Source organism: Lates calcarifer, linkage group LG6 (assembly GCF_001640805.2).
Source record: "Lates calcarifer isolate ASB-BC8 linkage group LG6, TLL_Latcal_v3, whole genome shotgun sequence".
In the NCBI taxonomy this organism is placed as follows: domain Eukaryota; kingdom Metazoa; phylum Chordata; class Actinopteri; family Centropomidae; genus Lates; species Lates calcarifer.
Genome location: NC_066838.1, coordinates 23,596,122 through 23,613,049, shown reverse-complemented (window position 1 = coordinate 23,613,049; position 16,928 = coordinate 23,596,122). Strand labels below are relative to the sequence as shown.

The 16,928-nt window shown below is 37.8% G+C and overlaps 1 protein-coding gene across 1 annotated transcript; it reads right to left on the bottom strand.

Annotated features, from left to right (window-relative positions):
- Positions 1-2,487: 2,487 nt before the first annotated feature.
- Positions 2,488-11,132, bottom strand: cbln4 (cerebellin 4 precursor). Its single transcript, XM_018690974.2, has 3 exons — positions 10,376-11,132; positions 8,901-9,017; positions 2,488-7,738 (listed from the first exon to the last, which is right to left on the bottom strand). The coding sequence occupies exons 1-3, from the start codon at positions 10,640-10,642 to the stop codon at positions 7,541-7,543; spliced, it is 582 nt and encodes a 193-aa protein (XP_018546490.1). The 5' UTR covers positions 10,643-11,132; the 3' UTR covers positions 2,488-7,540.
- Positions 11,133-16,928: the final 5,796 nt, after the last annotated feature.

The following is a 16,928-nucleotide window of genomic DNA, read 5'->3' as shown; positions in this document are numbered from 1 at the left end:
CTTGAGTCAGGTATCCTACAGGTTGATGCCATAACAACAGCTGCGTGGCTGTGGTTCTTTACTCCACTAAGGAGGAAATCAAAGGCTTCAAATCTCACAAGTATCCTGGCGCCTTCTCTAACAATGAATGCTGGAAGGCTATAGCTGCTACTTATTGAGTCGAAACCAGGTCAGGTTCTTGTCTGAATATGCCCAGAATGTTTCAAGTCTCTCTTCAAGACAAGCAGTTAGACAGAGAGATAGGTTCGGACTACAGGGCTGTGCAAAGGGTGGACTCAGTAATGAAATATAATTCCATCCATCATACAAATTACTATAGAACTGGATTCTTCTCCTTCTCACACAGTGTCAACAAAAAGTGAGCATTATAACCTTCACAAAGGTAGTTGTTTATTGCAGAGCTCTGATATTGGATTGCATTTAATTGTGCAGGTATTGCTGCTGTTGTCCAATACCATAGAAAATGTTGCTATTGAGTCCATCCCTCCGTGTAGCAACAAAAATGAGTCTGACTGAAAGGGAAGATTTAGATCCTGCTCATGAGTCATGTAACTCTCATCTTCATCTTTTGCTACCTGAAGCACGTAGCTGTCTTATCTACAAAGTTGTTTACTTATTCAAGACCTGACTGCTGCCTCCAGTCATACAAAGGAGAAGATTATGAGGAATTAACACTTTTTTAAAACACCATTGGCATTGTCGATTTTGGATTCAGTCAGTGCACTTGAAGATGTAACCCAAAAAGAGAGCAACAATAAACACATTTCAAGTAATGTCTCTCCCACTACAAAGCTATAAAACAGCAATGTGCTTTTTTTTTATGAAACTGGAAGAGGGGTGAAGGACAGATATATCTTTTGTGCTGCTTAGTTACTGTTGTATCACGCTTTCCAATCCAGTGCAACACACATGCAGTTTACAGTTATAGTAGTGGCAGATTTACTGGTTATGACGTAAACAGAGACAAGCTTCTCATTTCTAGCTGACAATGGTGGATGTTGTCATGGAAATGGCAACTGTGGGTAGCTGATTTTATCAGTTGCAGCTATTAAATGTAACATTAACGCTTCAACTCTGAGTTTTTAATGTTCCAGGATAATTTGTTTCAAAATTAGAACCCTGTAAAACAGTCTTAAATATAAAGAGGACATGGAAATAAGGAGCAGCCGTGTGCATTTACTGCAAGGTAGAGCTAGTTTGCCATAGTACAGTACAGGTTAGATTTATGCTATTATTTTCAGTCAGTATGCTTTATTTTAGCAATTACATAATTGTTAAATATGGGGATAACAGTTGTACATAACAACAAAAAAGAGCTAACCGTGGCTCCCTTCTCACTTCGACACAGCCAACCACTCACAGCGTCAGTTTCTGCCTCTTCTAACACCAGAAAGGTGTGGGCGTAGGGTTTCCCAAAGCTAGCAAGCACTAACAGTTTGCAGCTTTTGTTAGAGCAAATAAACATAATCTATTCTTCATACTCTCTTTTGGAAAGGGTAAAAGACTGAAAGCTTGACAGGTCTGACCTGCCTTCTCACAGTTGCTGTTCAGAGACACATTTTAGCCAATCATCGGCTGTGTTATTTTGAAGCAAAGACTCTATGGAAATGTTAAGAACAAAAAGTGCTTTGCAGTATCAGTATTTTTTATTTGGTGCCCTTTAAATGAAAATAAAGATGCTGTCTAAAGCTACAAGAGCAGAGTTGCACAGTACTACCACAGTTAACAAAGAAAAAAACTGTGCAAATCCATAATGTAATACAACACATGCGAAATAATGTTGCAGTGTGTGTGTAGAGCTTTTTGTTGGGGGGAGGGGGTTGAGAGTTGTGAACACCTTTTACCACACCTGGAATGAATGTTTTTTTCTGTTTAGAGAAGGCTCATGTTCTGTTTTACTTCAGTTGCTGAGTTATAATTCAGTTCAGGGGTCATGTATCCCACTGGATGCAATCAAAGTGAACGGTGCTCTGCATATCTCAAACCAAGTGCTGGAAACAATCTGCGCAAAGCACTACACTGTTTAGAGACAATATATTCAATCACACTTTGCTATTGTCCTCTGAAATGCCAGTAGAAAGGTCAGAATTACGTTTGAAATTCTACACAGCACACCTGCCACCATATAGCTTTAAGGACAGTAAGAACTCATGTTGCTTAAATCCTCTTTTCTGCAGCAGAGTTTTGTCCCACAGCTACAAGACCATAAAATCACAGTGTAAAGTTCTGCAGATGACCTTCTGTTAGCCATCTAATGAAATTCATGTTAAGCTGAGAGATATGCCGTTTATTTAAAATGACTTTCTGGCAGGATCTTTCTTATCTCGTAAAACAATCGATCTGACAGCCTAAACACACCTAGAAACAAATCAAGCTGCAGTGGCGGATAATCTCCTTGCAAATGATTTCAGGATCAGATTCATTAACAGAGGGTGTTATTGCTTTTTCAAGACATATAGTAACATGACATCACAAAACACAACTTGACACATTTACGGTCGATTTAATTCCAAATAAATACAGCATGTCAGAAAAAGGCCATTAGAAACCTCTGTTTATCCATTAATGGGACCATGTAACAATTACTAGACACAGTCAGCATGTCTTTTTTTAATTCAAAATGTTTGACATGTTTGTTATTCATGGAAGTAGCACCACAATATATCCTGCACATATCTACACGATCGATAATAAAGGCTGATTACATGCTAGAATACTCAGCCAGGGCCATGTTATTGTTTCATTATAGGAAGATATTTTTTGTAGGAAGTTATTATTCCCAAATTGTGGTGATACAATTTCATGGATAACCAACAATCAGCTGTGTCATACACAATTCAACCTGTTTGCTCAGAGCTTGCCTTCATGGGTTTTGAGCTTTTTTGTGCACCATCAGTGCTCAAAAATATGCTTTTGTTGTTGTTTCTGTGGAAACTCATAATACTTTCAATGAGTCAACATCCACATCATTAGGGAATCTGAACATACAACTGTAAACATTTAGTGTTCACTTCATATTTACACCATTCTGCGCATTTGAACATTGAACCTCTTTCCCAAAACAATATTCAAAACCTACACAAGAAAAAATCAACCCAACAGAACTATTTTAGGCTTGTATTTAAGGGCTAATGATAAAATGCCGCATTTCTGCTGTGAATGTAATGTAAGTACATAGTAATAGTCTCTGCAGTGATTCAGGATAGGTCCCAAAGCCCCACCTCTACTCATCACTGGATAATCTGCAAGGAGACAGATATAAAAGAGACAAAAAACTATATAAATATAGAATAAATAAAGAATGTCAGTTTAGGGTAAGAGTGTCCATCATCCAAACTGAAAACACAAAACAAGACAAAATTACATAATATTTGGGTATGGATGCACAAAGGCTAAATGTTTCATAATCTGAAAATCTGAGTACAAAGTACAAATACAAAAAAAAGAAAGCCTTGTTCTTGAATCGGGTGTCATCCTTAATACTCAGGCAGCCATGTGACACCTTCTTTCAAGACACTGATATTCTCATTAATAATAATCATTAATCCTGTTACAAGTCAAACTGTGCCAGGAAGATGTAACCTCAACATCCCAATCTGAAAATACTCTAATTACATTTAAACATTTGTAGAAATTAAGTTTTGATTTGGCTTTGATTTTGAATATGTGAAACATGTATGACACATTTCCACAGAAAGCTGAGGAACAACATAGATCAATACAAGTCTGTTCTATTTGAGGTCAACTGTAGTTTATGATACAGAATAAGGAGAGAAAACAGTTGACCTTGGTCAGCCTGGTAGTGGTGTGCTGTTTCTACACAATCACATGAGATGATGTTACCTTGGTCAAACCATAACATTACGTGCCAATTTGCATAGCAGCATTTAAAAACAAAAAAGCGTCCAACAGACTAATAGCAGCAAAATGATATCAGCTATATTTCGACACACACCTCAAAAAATTGGTTCTACATTCACATTTTATTTACAATGCAGAATTCTGAGGACTATGATAAATAAATGACCATACCATGACAATAAACTGCACATACAGCATAGCTAGCCTTGAGAAACAGAATGAAAAATTACCCAGAATATTTTACTTTTGCAAAACTGTTGACATGAAAACTTTATGCAACCTTGAAATTCTTGTAAATATCACATCACATACTGGCTTTTATGGAGGCTGGAGTGTGCTAATGTGTTTTATTCTCTAATGTTTGTTCTTGTCGTATTCATTTGCTCTGTCTCTTTGACCAGAGGAAAGTCAGTTAGTTTGTGGTTTGTAAAACCCTTAAATAAAAAGTCCATCCCAAAGAACAACAAGAGCTCTGATTGGCCAGCTGAAAAGGGAGATGACCAGTCAATAAAAACTAAAATCTAATTTAAAAATCATGTTTTTTTATTCATCATTAAAAGCCAGAATTCTCCAATATATTAATTAACTGGAACATTCAATGTTCACGTTAAAACGTTTTAACCCACTGATTTACATTTGCATCATTTAAATACAAAATTAATTCATATTATAATTCACTACAGAAACTACAATAACGTCAGTGGCACTGTCCAGTTTCCTCATTATGGGTCAGCCAGTGTGAGCATAGACAGATGTAAGGTAATGTAGACACACACACACACACACACAAAAAAAAACAGATTATTTCAGTTTAGCAAAAGAAATATACAAGATGTAGCAGCGTGATTTAATAAGAGCAACCGTTCTTAATTTAAACAGATCTGCAATTTTAATATCATTGGGTAAATTTTCACCACTGTTTTCTTGTGCAGGAGTTGGTATGAAGTGAGACACAACTGTAGCTGTAAAGCTTCAGGAGGCTTATGGAGCTGCATGATGATTTCACTCCTGCCTTCTCCTCTTCATTTAAGCCGAAAAATCAGTTCCCTCAAACGATTTCCTGGTTACAAAAACTGACAGTGATACTGAGGCCAACTTATCAATCACTGGCAAAAACAAACAACGCTTAGCAACATGAATTTGATGAATTAAAGTGATCACCCAAAAAACAGTAGAGCTGAGGAGGATGCACATTATTATTCCGGATTGAAATAATGATTTGAAATAAGCTCAGAAGAAAAACCTCCGCAAGCCTCTAGGTTGATTCTGACAATGCAGCTGCACACTGCACCAGCAGCACACACTGCAGTAAGGCCAACAGAAACTCTGCTGTACACATGAAGGGGACAGCCATCACATACTGTAAGCACATATTGAGCTCAAGAGCAACAATTAAGGAATTTATTAATTCATCAGTTATCCCAAGCTGCCTTATGAAAGCTATTTACGCTCACCAACTGTGACAGGAATCTGTTTATTATTGGCCTGTTAACCAATTAAGGTTCTCAGACGCCCATTAAACTTTATTAAGATCCATAAACCATGAGTTGACTTGTGCAAGATTTATTATAAATACACAGATTGAAATCACATTTATATACCACACATTTCCAACAGCAGATACTTTTTAAGAGAAATGTAATGCTGCCTGAACTAATTGTAAATTGTTCAATAACAACATATTTTATTTGTTTCCACTCTTGCAATACAATTTCCACTTGTACTGTAGCAAGGAAAGCATTATTAACATTTTTTATGCTTATGTTTAGGCACAAGGTCAGGGAAAGATTATGGTCTTTGTTAAATATTAAAAAGGCAACAGTGACTTGAAACATCATTTAGTTTATTAACATGTGACCAAAACAATTATCTTTCCCAACCTTACACCTGTTTTTTTTTTTGTTTGTTTGTTTGTTTGTTTTTTTCCACTGGGGGGCAGCAGAAACACGCTGACACACACAACACCGACATATATTTTCACCTTTTAAGTTGATATGCTGAACTTGTTAGCAAACAGTTGCCTATTTACACATTCAGCAGATATGGAGCAACATTAGCATTCATTTGGACTCATGTTTCTGGCCACCTGATGACTGTGACTTAAATATTCACCTTTCTTTTAGCTCTGTTTTGGTCTCCACCCACTCTTAATGGAAACATCTGGCTCTTTAGCTGCTAAATGCTCCATTATGTTCACTCACTGACACTGTGCTGATCAGAGCAGTGACAGTGAACTAAAACAGTAAAATTGCAAGCCATAAAACCAAAACAATGAGCTGAAAGATGCTAAAACATTGAGCTGAGTCAAACTGCATAGCTGTGGGTTGGTCATGTGATCAATAGGCAAGAATTACATTTCCCTTAATATGTATTTGGCAAAAACAAATTGGTGAAATATAAATGTAACTTCAGAGAGACAGTGTGGACAGGTAAGATAAACTGACCACTGTAGCTGATTTAAAGCACGGTATCAGTATCAGCAGTGAGCCTTATTGATCAGAAATATGATGAAATCTAACCTCTGATCATGGACACAGTATGACACAACAGGACCCTGGGCACAGGCATGTAAAAGGCCCCTCACCCTCTAAATAGAAGCAAGACCCACAGACTGAAAGAAACACAAAGTGTCATTTTGTATCTCTTTGTAGTTATTTGGCGTCTCATGAGGTTGCTTTGTGTGTGCATGTATGGTCATTTTGTATCTCTATGCAGTCATTTGGCATCTGTTTGTAGTCATTTTGTATCTGCCTGTGATCATTTTGCACCACTTTGTGGTAGTTTTCTGTGTCTTTGTAGCCATTTGGCATCTCTTTGTAGCTGTTTTGTGCATCCGCATGTAGTACTTTTGCATCTTTTTGTATTTATTTGTGGTTGTTTGGTTTGTCTTTGTAGTTGTTTAGCATGTTTTATAGGTGTTTTTGCGTTGCTTTGTGCTTGTTTTGCATCTGCCTGTGGTCACTTGATGTCTTTTTGTTGTCATCTTTCAGTGACATTTTTCAGGTGAGGCCTCTGGGCCTGTGCCCCATATGTCCATTCAGTAATCCATCAGTGCCTCTCATCACCAATCACTCTTTGCAATGAGCATTAATCCCCCCTTTTAAAAAAAATCTAATTCAACTTAATCTATTCTATCAGGCAACTTCCATAAACATGGATCTCTGTTATCAGTGACTTACACCTCTATTATCTCTTTTTTTTTTGACCACCTCTCAGCCTGGAACAAGTAATACCCCAAGTACTTAGCAAGGTGAAAACTTTGGTGATGACAAGCCACAGGAGTAACACAGGCATATACAGTTTACACCCAAAAGGCAGATGTACTAAAATGCAACAGTTGTCATGAAAAAAAAATCAGTATGCTAAACATATTCTGACAAGTCAAAGTTTGAAAAGTACTTTTGGGATGTTTTAGTGTTCCTCTCTGAGGCTGCTTGAGTGACAGGAACATAGAGAAGGGATGGGGAACATTTCAAGTCTCTTTCATCTGGACAGGAACTCAGCACTTCAGAGAATGTGAACAATTTCCAAAGTCTTATTTCCTCGCTCTGATGTTATCCATTTCCATCACTCATTTTTCAATCCATTTGGCAAGATCCAACTGATGCAGCAGCAATGTTTTGATTATACAGTGACAACACATTATGAAGAAGTCAGCGAGCTTACAATCTTCTTTTCTTTACAGAGGGAACACGAGAAAGCCAGAAAATGTTGAGTACTGCCATCCACCAACTAAGTTTCCCTTCTCCAGCTTTAGGTAGACTTTGTCCTCCTTTTCTAGATAAAGCAGAACTCCATTGGTGGCTGCCTCACGAGTCACATCTTTGTCACCCGCAAAGGCAGAAATGACTGGTTTCCCATTCAGCATCAGGTTTACCTGGACAGTCCGACAAAAATAACAATTAGCAACGGTAATGGAAAAGGAATAGTTTAGATGTATTTTTGCTTAGTTTACTTATATTTGTAACAACTTGATTTAATTTCTTATGCTGATAAAATTGTGTTAAACCCACAATATAACTACTAGTGAGTACTGATTAAAAGATAAGTGTGAGCGAGTGTAACATTGGTCCATCTCTTTCACTAGAGCAGGAAAAGTGGTCAAGACCCTAACCCTGCACTGTTTTCACCAATAAGCCAATAAGTTCATACAAAGGAACTGTTAGGGAGCTGGGTAATAACATAACAGCTTTTTTGTGGGAGGGACAGTAGTTTGTCTGTCTGAAAATAATAATAGTCATCCCAAATCTATAATGATACTAATAATAATAATGATAATACACTTTATTGCACTTTTCAAAACAGTCACAATATTTTTTTTTTTACAAACTTTAAATAAAGCTTAGCGCTTATTTATTGATCCAAACTACTTTAATTTTGGACTTTGTGACTCTCTTTCCTCAAGTATCTTTGCTATGCTTGTTATTTATTAGTTTATATTATTGGCACTCAGTTTTAGTTAGGTGGCACTTATATTAGTTTTCCAAAATTTTTTTTCTTTTTTTTTTCCATTTTCATCTACATGTCTTGCTTCTGATAAATTTGGTTTTTGGATATTATTGGTTTCATTTTCCTTTTCTCATTAGAAATCCATTTGGTTCTAATTAAACCTCACTAGTACAATAGTTTCACCCCTTTAATGCGTTATCAGGTTTTTGTGTTTCTGTCTTATTTGTGCAAACTAAACTAAACTAAACTAAAGAGTGGAAGGCAGTGAAATAGAATTAATGAAGTACAGCAAATAAAATTGTATAGAATGAAATGGAATATAACACCCAAAATACAACGAACCAATAAAGGAGCAGCGGCCTAACATTTGGGTTTTTACATTTCTTTTTTCTTTTTAAAAAAAATGTTTTGAGAAATGATTTGAAAAGACTTTTCCCCCTTGCAGATTGCTTATAAAAAATTTCAACCCCCCTCCCCATGTCAGTGATTTTCTTACACTCCCTAAAGGAGACATTTTGTCCCAGTCCAAAACTAAAACAGGTTTACAACTGATTCATTGTACAGCTGTGTGAAATAAACAAAAATGTTACCTGTATGGTTTGACTCTGGTACACTTTAATGACATGGAAGTTAAAACTGTAGATTCCTTTTCTTGGGGACAAAAATACTGATTCAAATGTGAAGTAGTTTCCTATATTCACAAGAATCTACAAGAGGAAGAAAAAAACAGTGTGAAAAGAGTGTTTATACAGTCAGCACTTCAACAAAGGCTTTAATTTATCTGACTTTAGGAGAAGAATGCACACAGGATTCACTGTTGTGACCACCAGGCTTCCCCACTGTTCAGACACTGGCTGAGTGCGACACACTTGAAAAAAATATTTAATCCAACCATTCTTCTCAATGGACTAAACCTAGCATTTAACTTTCCTCTTTCACAAGAAAACAAAATGATGCCTGGTCATAAAAAATAGATGAGAAATTGATTCAGTCTGTAGATTTTTTTAGACAAATTCTACTTTGAGGTAAAGAGAAGGATCTTTCCCCACAGTTTGCACTGAAAAGAATCATTAGCTCTCTTCACACTTTTTCTTGAAGTGACACATGCAGAATAATGCATTTTATAGACTTGATAAATAAATATATGCTCTTACTTTTGCTTCCTAGAAATGATGCACCCTGAATATGTCCGTCAAAATAAACAGTATAGCACTCCATGTTAGTGACACTAATGGTTTTTAATTCTCTAAAGTCATATTAGACATACAGTATTTATAGTAATGCAGAGAATGAACTTCTCTTGGTCCTGATTGACAGGGGCAGCGGAAGCTCTTCTCAGACTCCTGCAGAGTCTCCAACACTTGAATCCTACCTGTTCAAGACCCCCCTGCAGGCTCAGCCAGAACCTTTGACAAATGTTGCTTTCATAGCAACAGCATGCACATGATCCACACCAATCAGATCACTTGCACTGCCTTATGACAGCAAAAGATCACGTTATGTAATTCAAATGAGAGGGCAGAGGATCAGTTGAGTGATATTGTTACAAACACCTAACACTGCCCACCGCTCTGTGACTAATCTGATTCTTGTTGTTTGCTTGTTTGGGTGTATATTGTGTGAAGGTGATGGCGTGTGTCTGTGTGTGAGGGCGCGCGCGCGCTTGCATGGTGGGGGTAGCTTGAGGCAAACTGGTGAGTGCGTGTGCAGGCTCTGCAGGATGCCCGCCCTCAGACATAATCCAGTCACTTTCAAACCTGCTCGCATGTGATATGTTCACTTGTACAGTATCCACATGCCAACAGCTGCCAGGCTCAAAGTAAACTCTGGGGTGCAGCTACACTTAAAACTGCAATGTCGCTTAAATGGTTTGTATTTCAACTCAGAACTGAGCTAAAGGTGGCAGGTTTATTACAACACACAGAGGACTAAACTGACCAGTAAAGACAAAGTGTAATCTTTTGACAGACAGGACAATCACAGGAAAACTGAACTGCAAAGTGTTAGCAAAGGCGAATTGAAGCACTTTTTAAACATTAATATTATTTGATAAAATGATCTTAACCTGGTCGAAGTAGATTATTCTTGTTTTGTTGCTCATCTCCGAGGGCTCATGGTTGTTGCTCCGGACTGCAGAGAAAGCCACCTTGGAGTTGGCGGCGCGCACTGAGATGCCGAGCGGAGAGGACGAAGCCTTCCAGTCCGTGGTCGGGTTAGAGTCGCAGACCACGAGGCATTTGCCCTCCAGGACGATGGGCTCCGTGTCATTCTGAGCTCTCGCCACCTCAGAGATCACAGTCCAGCTGAGCATCAGTATGAGGGAGTTCACCATGGTTCTCTCTCCTTTTTTCTGTGACAGCTGTGACGGCGCCGATTCGAAAAGAGAGACCGTCTCCTGCACCACACAAGTTTCCCCAGTCCCCTCCGCTGGTCTCTCCCGCCGCAGACGCGTCTGACGCTGTGGAATCCTCTTATTGGATCCACAGATGTGCCATATCCGAGAAAGACTTTAACAAAAAAAAAACAAATCCTTATTAAGTCTAAATTTTGCAATCAACCGGTAAACAGATCACCGATTGTTGTCTGCGCGTCTCATTTTCCAGGTAGACTTTATTTAAAGCTCGTGGATGAGACAAAAGTAGGTAGACCATATGAAATGTTCCAGTCTGAGAGGCGAATCAGTCGATGAATCGTCCATAGCCCTCACTCCCACTCCGAATAACGCGCCTGACAGCAGATGATCCCCGCAGTGATGTGCTGCATGAGTGCGCGCCCAGCCATCCACTTTACGCACGCACGTGGTAAAAGTTATAATTAACTGTCCCCCCGTAATTTGCCAAAAGCTTATATTCCTCTAATTCTCTATAACCAAAGTATACATTCATGGATTGGCTGTAATTATATGACATCTAGAGGATTCACTTCTTATATAATCTCATAGTTCTGACTGTTCTGTTCTGAGATCCAGCAGCAAATCCAGGAAATAATTATCCACAAACACATTTCTGATGATTTTCCAGGTTTGGGTGACTCTGTAATCTATAAGTACAGAACTGAATCTGCTCTCAAGCAAGGGTTTTACTTTTTTGTAGTACTTCTAAGAGCTCTCAGTCCACTGTGGCTGTAGGTTTCTCTGTAACTCAGTGACTCATCATAATCTCTTTGCACAGGTGGGCTGGAACAGCTCCACAGTGGAGAGGTGTTCCACAGAAGTCAGTGGTGGGGACCTTTACTCTTTATATGCTTGTCTTTGTGACTCTACCTGAAGCAAAACTTTAGGCGTCTCCAGTTTGCCTCACTGAAACTGAACTTTACTAACCTATAGTTAAAAAGACCTTCATGTGAAATTCATTCATCTCACCTAATAATTTCTCTTATGATGTGGAAAGAATAAATATCTAATGCGGCGATGCTTCACTCTAAGGTTATGGCTATAATGGGATGTTGGGCTCATGAATTCATCAGCCACAGTAAAATGCACTTGTCTGTCCTTTAATGCTGCGTTAAATCAACAAGACATCCGAAGTGTCCTACCAGAATATTGACAAGAGATTAGAGATGTGAGCACATCACCTCTGTCCTTGTGTCACTACAGGCTCCCCATAAAACAGCAGATCAATTTTAATGTCCTTTCTCTGACTTACAAAGTGTTACATTGTCTGGCTCCATCCCTCAGTTTTTAACCCAGAGGAACCTGCATAGATAGATAGATAGATAGATAGATATGCAATCCTACAATTCAGCATATATGGACAGTAAAATGTTCAATAAAAAATGAATGATGAATTCATTGAAATGTAAGTGGAGCAGTAATTTTAAAGAAAGTTTTAAAGTAAGTTATATCAAAGACAGCGTTTGATCCTAGAACAACTGCACCGCTCACTAAATTTGTATGTAATTAAATGAATAAGCAGTTTTGGAACTAGCTATTTTCTTTATAATTAGAACCAAATTAGTTCTAAATTACATGTGTCTCTTTGGAAAACTGTTAAGAAACTGTTAGGAAATTAGGAAATACTAGACCTGTGAATTAACTATATCATAACGCCTCCCACTAACACAGTGCAACGTAACTGTAACAGTATTCAATAATATATGATTACAAACACGCATGTTACACACATGATAAAGCATTTATTCATTGTTTATTCACATGTGTAAATTATTCACAGTTGGGTTTAAAACTCTCTCTAAATGTGTTCAGAACACATGAAGACATGTTGGGCTTCAGGCATTAGATTTCCTCTCAGATCTATCAGTCGCACCTCATGTCTTCATCAGTAAATGGACTTTACTCTGCTGTCATGGAGAGTAAATTATTTATGAATAGATAAATAATTGATATGTCATAAGATGAATTGTGATAATTAACAAATACACACCTAAACACTGAATGATGTCCTTATATCTCATGATATTTACATAAAAGTGTGTATTTATTACAGGATTTAAAGGTCTGTTTGTTATATAACCAGGCAGTACGTGTAATGAAATGCAATGCGGTGTGCTCGCACAGCCGTGGTAGAAGAATAGTGTGAAAAATAAGTAACATATTAAGGATAAAAATTCAAGTACAAAAGTATAAATATATGTAAAACTATACAATTAAATGATAGATAGATAAACTTGTTTTAATGATAAACTTTGTGAAGTCTGATAAATGAAGATAAACCTGCATTCTGAAAGCCATGTTTGTTGTTTGGCATTCATTAAATTCACACTTACGAGTGCAGCTTTTTGATCTTTGTGGCAGAACAACAACAAATCATTAGGTTACACTGTTTAAAGTGATAAAATGGTAGAATTTGAAACAGCCAACGACACAGACCGGCCTGTGCCAACACGCAATGTGCTTGAGAGTGTTTCACATATAAATGTTTAAAAAACGGGACATGCTGAGAGCATGCAACAGCTTGTCATCAACAGATTTCAGGTGGTGTTCTCTGCATGAAAAAACTGGATATCAGGAGAGGCCGTGCCATTTTTATGTATTCAGAGTGGCTGCCAACATCTGTGTAAAAAAAAAATCAGAGTTGATTAAATATTTCACAGTTCAACAGGATTTTAATACACAAAAGAAAGTTGTCACACAATCTATTTATCTGTCTGTCCTACACATCCAGCATTTGATATTTGCATTGGATGTTTTTAGATCCTTGAATGCAGCTGTACAAATCTGACTTTACTTGTCAGACAATGTGTTGTTTTTGGGCATCAATCCATCTGTAAACTGAAGATAGTCTCAGGATATCACCACCCCAACCTGAATAGCTGCCATTTTGTGAGATTTGTGTCATCACCCGGCTCTGACAAATGGTTCGGTGCATAATGTCGTGCATGTCAATATGTTTCCATGGCAATAGAGTTTTCAGAGCTGAGAGGCGATGGTTTGTAGTGTGCCAAGAAAGACTTTGCTTGGAAATTTTACACAGGGAAACAAAGTTGTCCAACTTTTATTTGAAGAGGACTGTCTTTTCATTGACCAGAGGCAATGCTGAGAAAACCTCTGCCATTGATGCCTTAGGTTAAAGATTTTTTAAAAAGAGTATTTCAATATGTGTCACTCATCCTTGTGTTTTCAGATGCAAAGGATCAGCATAGAGATGGTGAACCTGCTGTGTGTGGTCAAGCTTCAGCACAAGGTCAGTGGTGTATCAGACATTAACTAAGAGCATTTGCTTAAGTATATCACCTCTGTACTTAGGAACAATGTTGGCTTTCTGTATTTCCATGTCATGCTACATTCTGCTTCTATTCCACTACATTTCAGAGGGAAATATTGTAGTTTTTATTTTGTCTGACAGCTTATGTTGTTAATTTTCAGATTATGATTTTACTCAGAGGATTTTATTAAATGATACACTGTTGAGGATTAACCCAACTATCCCAGCTGTAAAACTACAATTAGCCAAGACCAGCTACAACATTAAAACAGTGCTTATCTGTTACTTGTAGTAATGCTCAGAAAATATAATTGGCTGTATGATGTGTGCCAATGTTTTTACTTAAAGGAATAGTTCTATGTTTGAAGAAATATGTTTATTCACTTTCTTGCTGAGAGTAAAGTAAATGTAAATCTAGATCAAGTGGGCAGTTAGCATATCTTAGCATAAAGACTGGAAACAGGGGCAAACGGTGAACTTGATCTGTCCAAAGTGAAAAAAATAAGAGTTGTCTACCACATAAAACTTACAATAATTACATTCATTCATCAGTACAAAAACCAAAGTGTAAAAACCTGCAGTTTTAAGGCCTGGTGACACCAAAAAAAAAAGTGTCTTTGCAAAATATTTGGTTCTAGAAGCTACAGCTGCTACAGCTGGCAGCCAAAGCTCTAACAAGCTAGCCAGTCAGGAACATGATAGCATTACTCAGTCACAGTAGTTCTTCACGCTTCTCTTTTCTTTCTCTATTGTATTTTTCACTCCTTTCTGAAAACTGTCTGGAAACCATTCCTCTTTTATGGAGCTATTTATACTCGGACAGAGGAAGTTAAATAGAAGTGGATGGTGACACACATACAACAGCTTCCTCCAGCTTTGACTCTCCAGCTCTCTGCTCCCACAAAGGTCAGCACTGTCAGGATGGCCTGCTATTAGTCAAGAGTGCAAATTTGTGTGTCATGACTTCACCACAAGTTGAATTAGACGTGGAAATTTTGCCATTTTAAATGTTAGTGTGGCCAGGCCTTTACTGTGGGTAATGTGCTGGACTAATCCTTGCCTGGCACCCTATTTATACACTGTGATACTGCTACTTTTACTCAAGTAAAACATCTGAATACTTCTTCTGCCACTGTATAAATTACACATCATGATGTAAAAAGTCCTCAAACATTTTCTAGCAGCTACTACTGACTTCCATTTGGTTTTGATTTTCTTCAGGGGATCCATGATAGAAATGCCTGTTTCACTGGCTCAGTATTGAATCATACTGCTATCTGTGCAATACAAATTTATACTGGCAAGAGTGCAGGCTGTGATTACTGTCATAAAATTTCATTCACTTTCTCCCCAAGATGATTCCTAAATTGTTTGTGAGAGTGTAAGTGCTTGCTTACTTTACTGGAAACTCACTAAAAAAGCCTCTCAAGGGCAAGGGTAGCAGCGTAGCCAGGACCTCCAAGGCCACTGTGTGTGTATGTGCTGTAACTTTTTGATCAAAAATAACATTTTAGTCGTGTTATGCTGTGCCAAATCTCTAATTTTAGAAAAATTCACAGCACTCTTTGTCTTTCAGTGAGTGTCTTTTGTGCAAAAAAATGCACCAGTGGTTATAAAAATTCTTCAGACGTGACCATGTTGTCCGTGATGGGTCCCTATGCTGAAAACTTCTTCATCGTGGAGCGCACATAAAATTATCTCAAGCATTCATGTCTCACAGTGTCAGGTTGTGCTGAAGTTCAATAATTTAATCATTAGAAATCTAGTCAAAGCAAAACTCAGATTGCATGTGTGTACAGAAATCTACGTTGCAACCGAACCCACCTTCCAGGTGTCTCTGAAAATATTTTTTTACATGATAGGAAACAAATCGCATTAATATTTCATCCACTGCCTCCAGCAATTATTTCCCTTTAAAATGCAGTCTATAAGGGACTTGGATCGTTTTATCATCTGCAAAGGACAAATAAAAAGACAGGGAAAAAAATTAAGACCCACCAGTGGGTCTTGATAAAAAGAACAAGTCTCTAAGGAATTTAATTAGTAGTCAAAAGGAGAGTATGTACTCTGCATATAACACACTAACCATGTCGGACAGCCCTGTCGCACCTAATGAGCGCCTTTGGTAATCTTCAAAAAGGCGCAGGTTCATTTTAACAGTGTCATTGTATATACTTTTAGACTAATTAAACATAAATCCAAAGTAGTGTATGTGCCACTTTTCAAAGCAATAAAATAGGCAATAGGCCAAAGGCAATTAGAGATACAGACTGTCAGTCACTAACAGAGGCACCTGCTATCCTTCACCGTGATATTTTAACATTTCGTGTGAGAATAGAGTCTGGCTCAACAATTTAGGCATCTCCAAAATCAATATCAACCCAGACTCTATTCAATTTACATTCGAGTCTTAAGCCTGGTACACCTTAAAAAGTGGCAGCAAAACGTTTCACAGATTGCTCCTTCATGGAGATCGGAAGCTGTGATGAGCCTGGATTCACAGCAGTTACAGCAGAACAAAACTTTTTAAAGCAGAGTGAAAATTATCAAAGCATTCCCTAAACCTCCATGCCGCGTAATCTCCTCCTCTGCTGGCTATCCGTATGCTCAGTATGTTCCAATCACTCATATTTTTGCTAAAATATGATTCAATTTGCAGCTTCTGTCTCAGTCCTCATACAGAACCTTGGTGAACTCACATGCAGACATTTGCTTAGGTCTGTGCAGAGAGTCCGTCACTTTTACTCCTAATTAATCTTTACAGATTTATTTATTTAATTTGGGCCAGTTTGGAGGCAGAGCAACAAACTATAAACACAACACTGAAATATTAACTCCTGCTAAAAATATCTTGCTCTTTATCTGCTAAATGCTAACTTTGTCTGTTGTTTGGCGCTCTGGGATTAACATCAGATTTTTTTTTGGCTGGAAAGTCGACTGATGAGAACAGTAAGA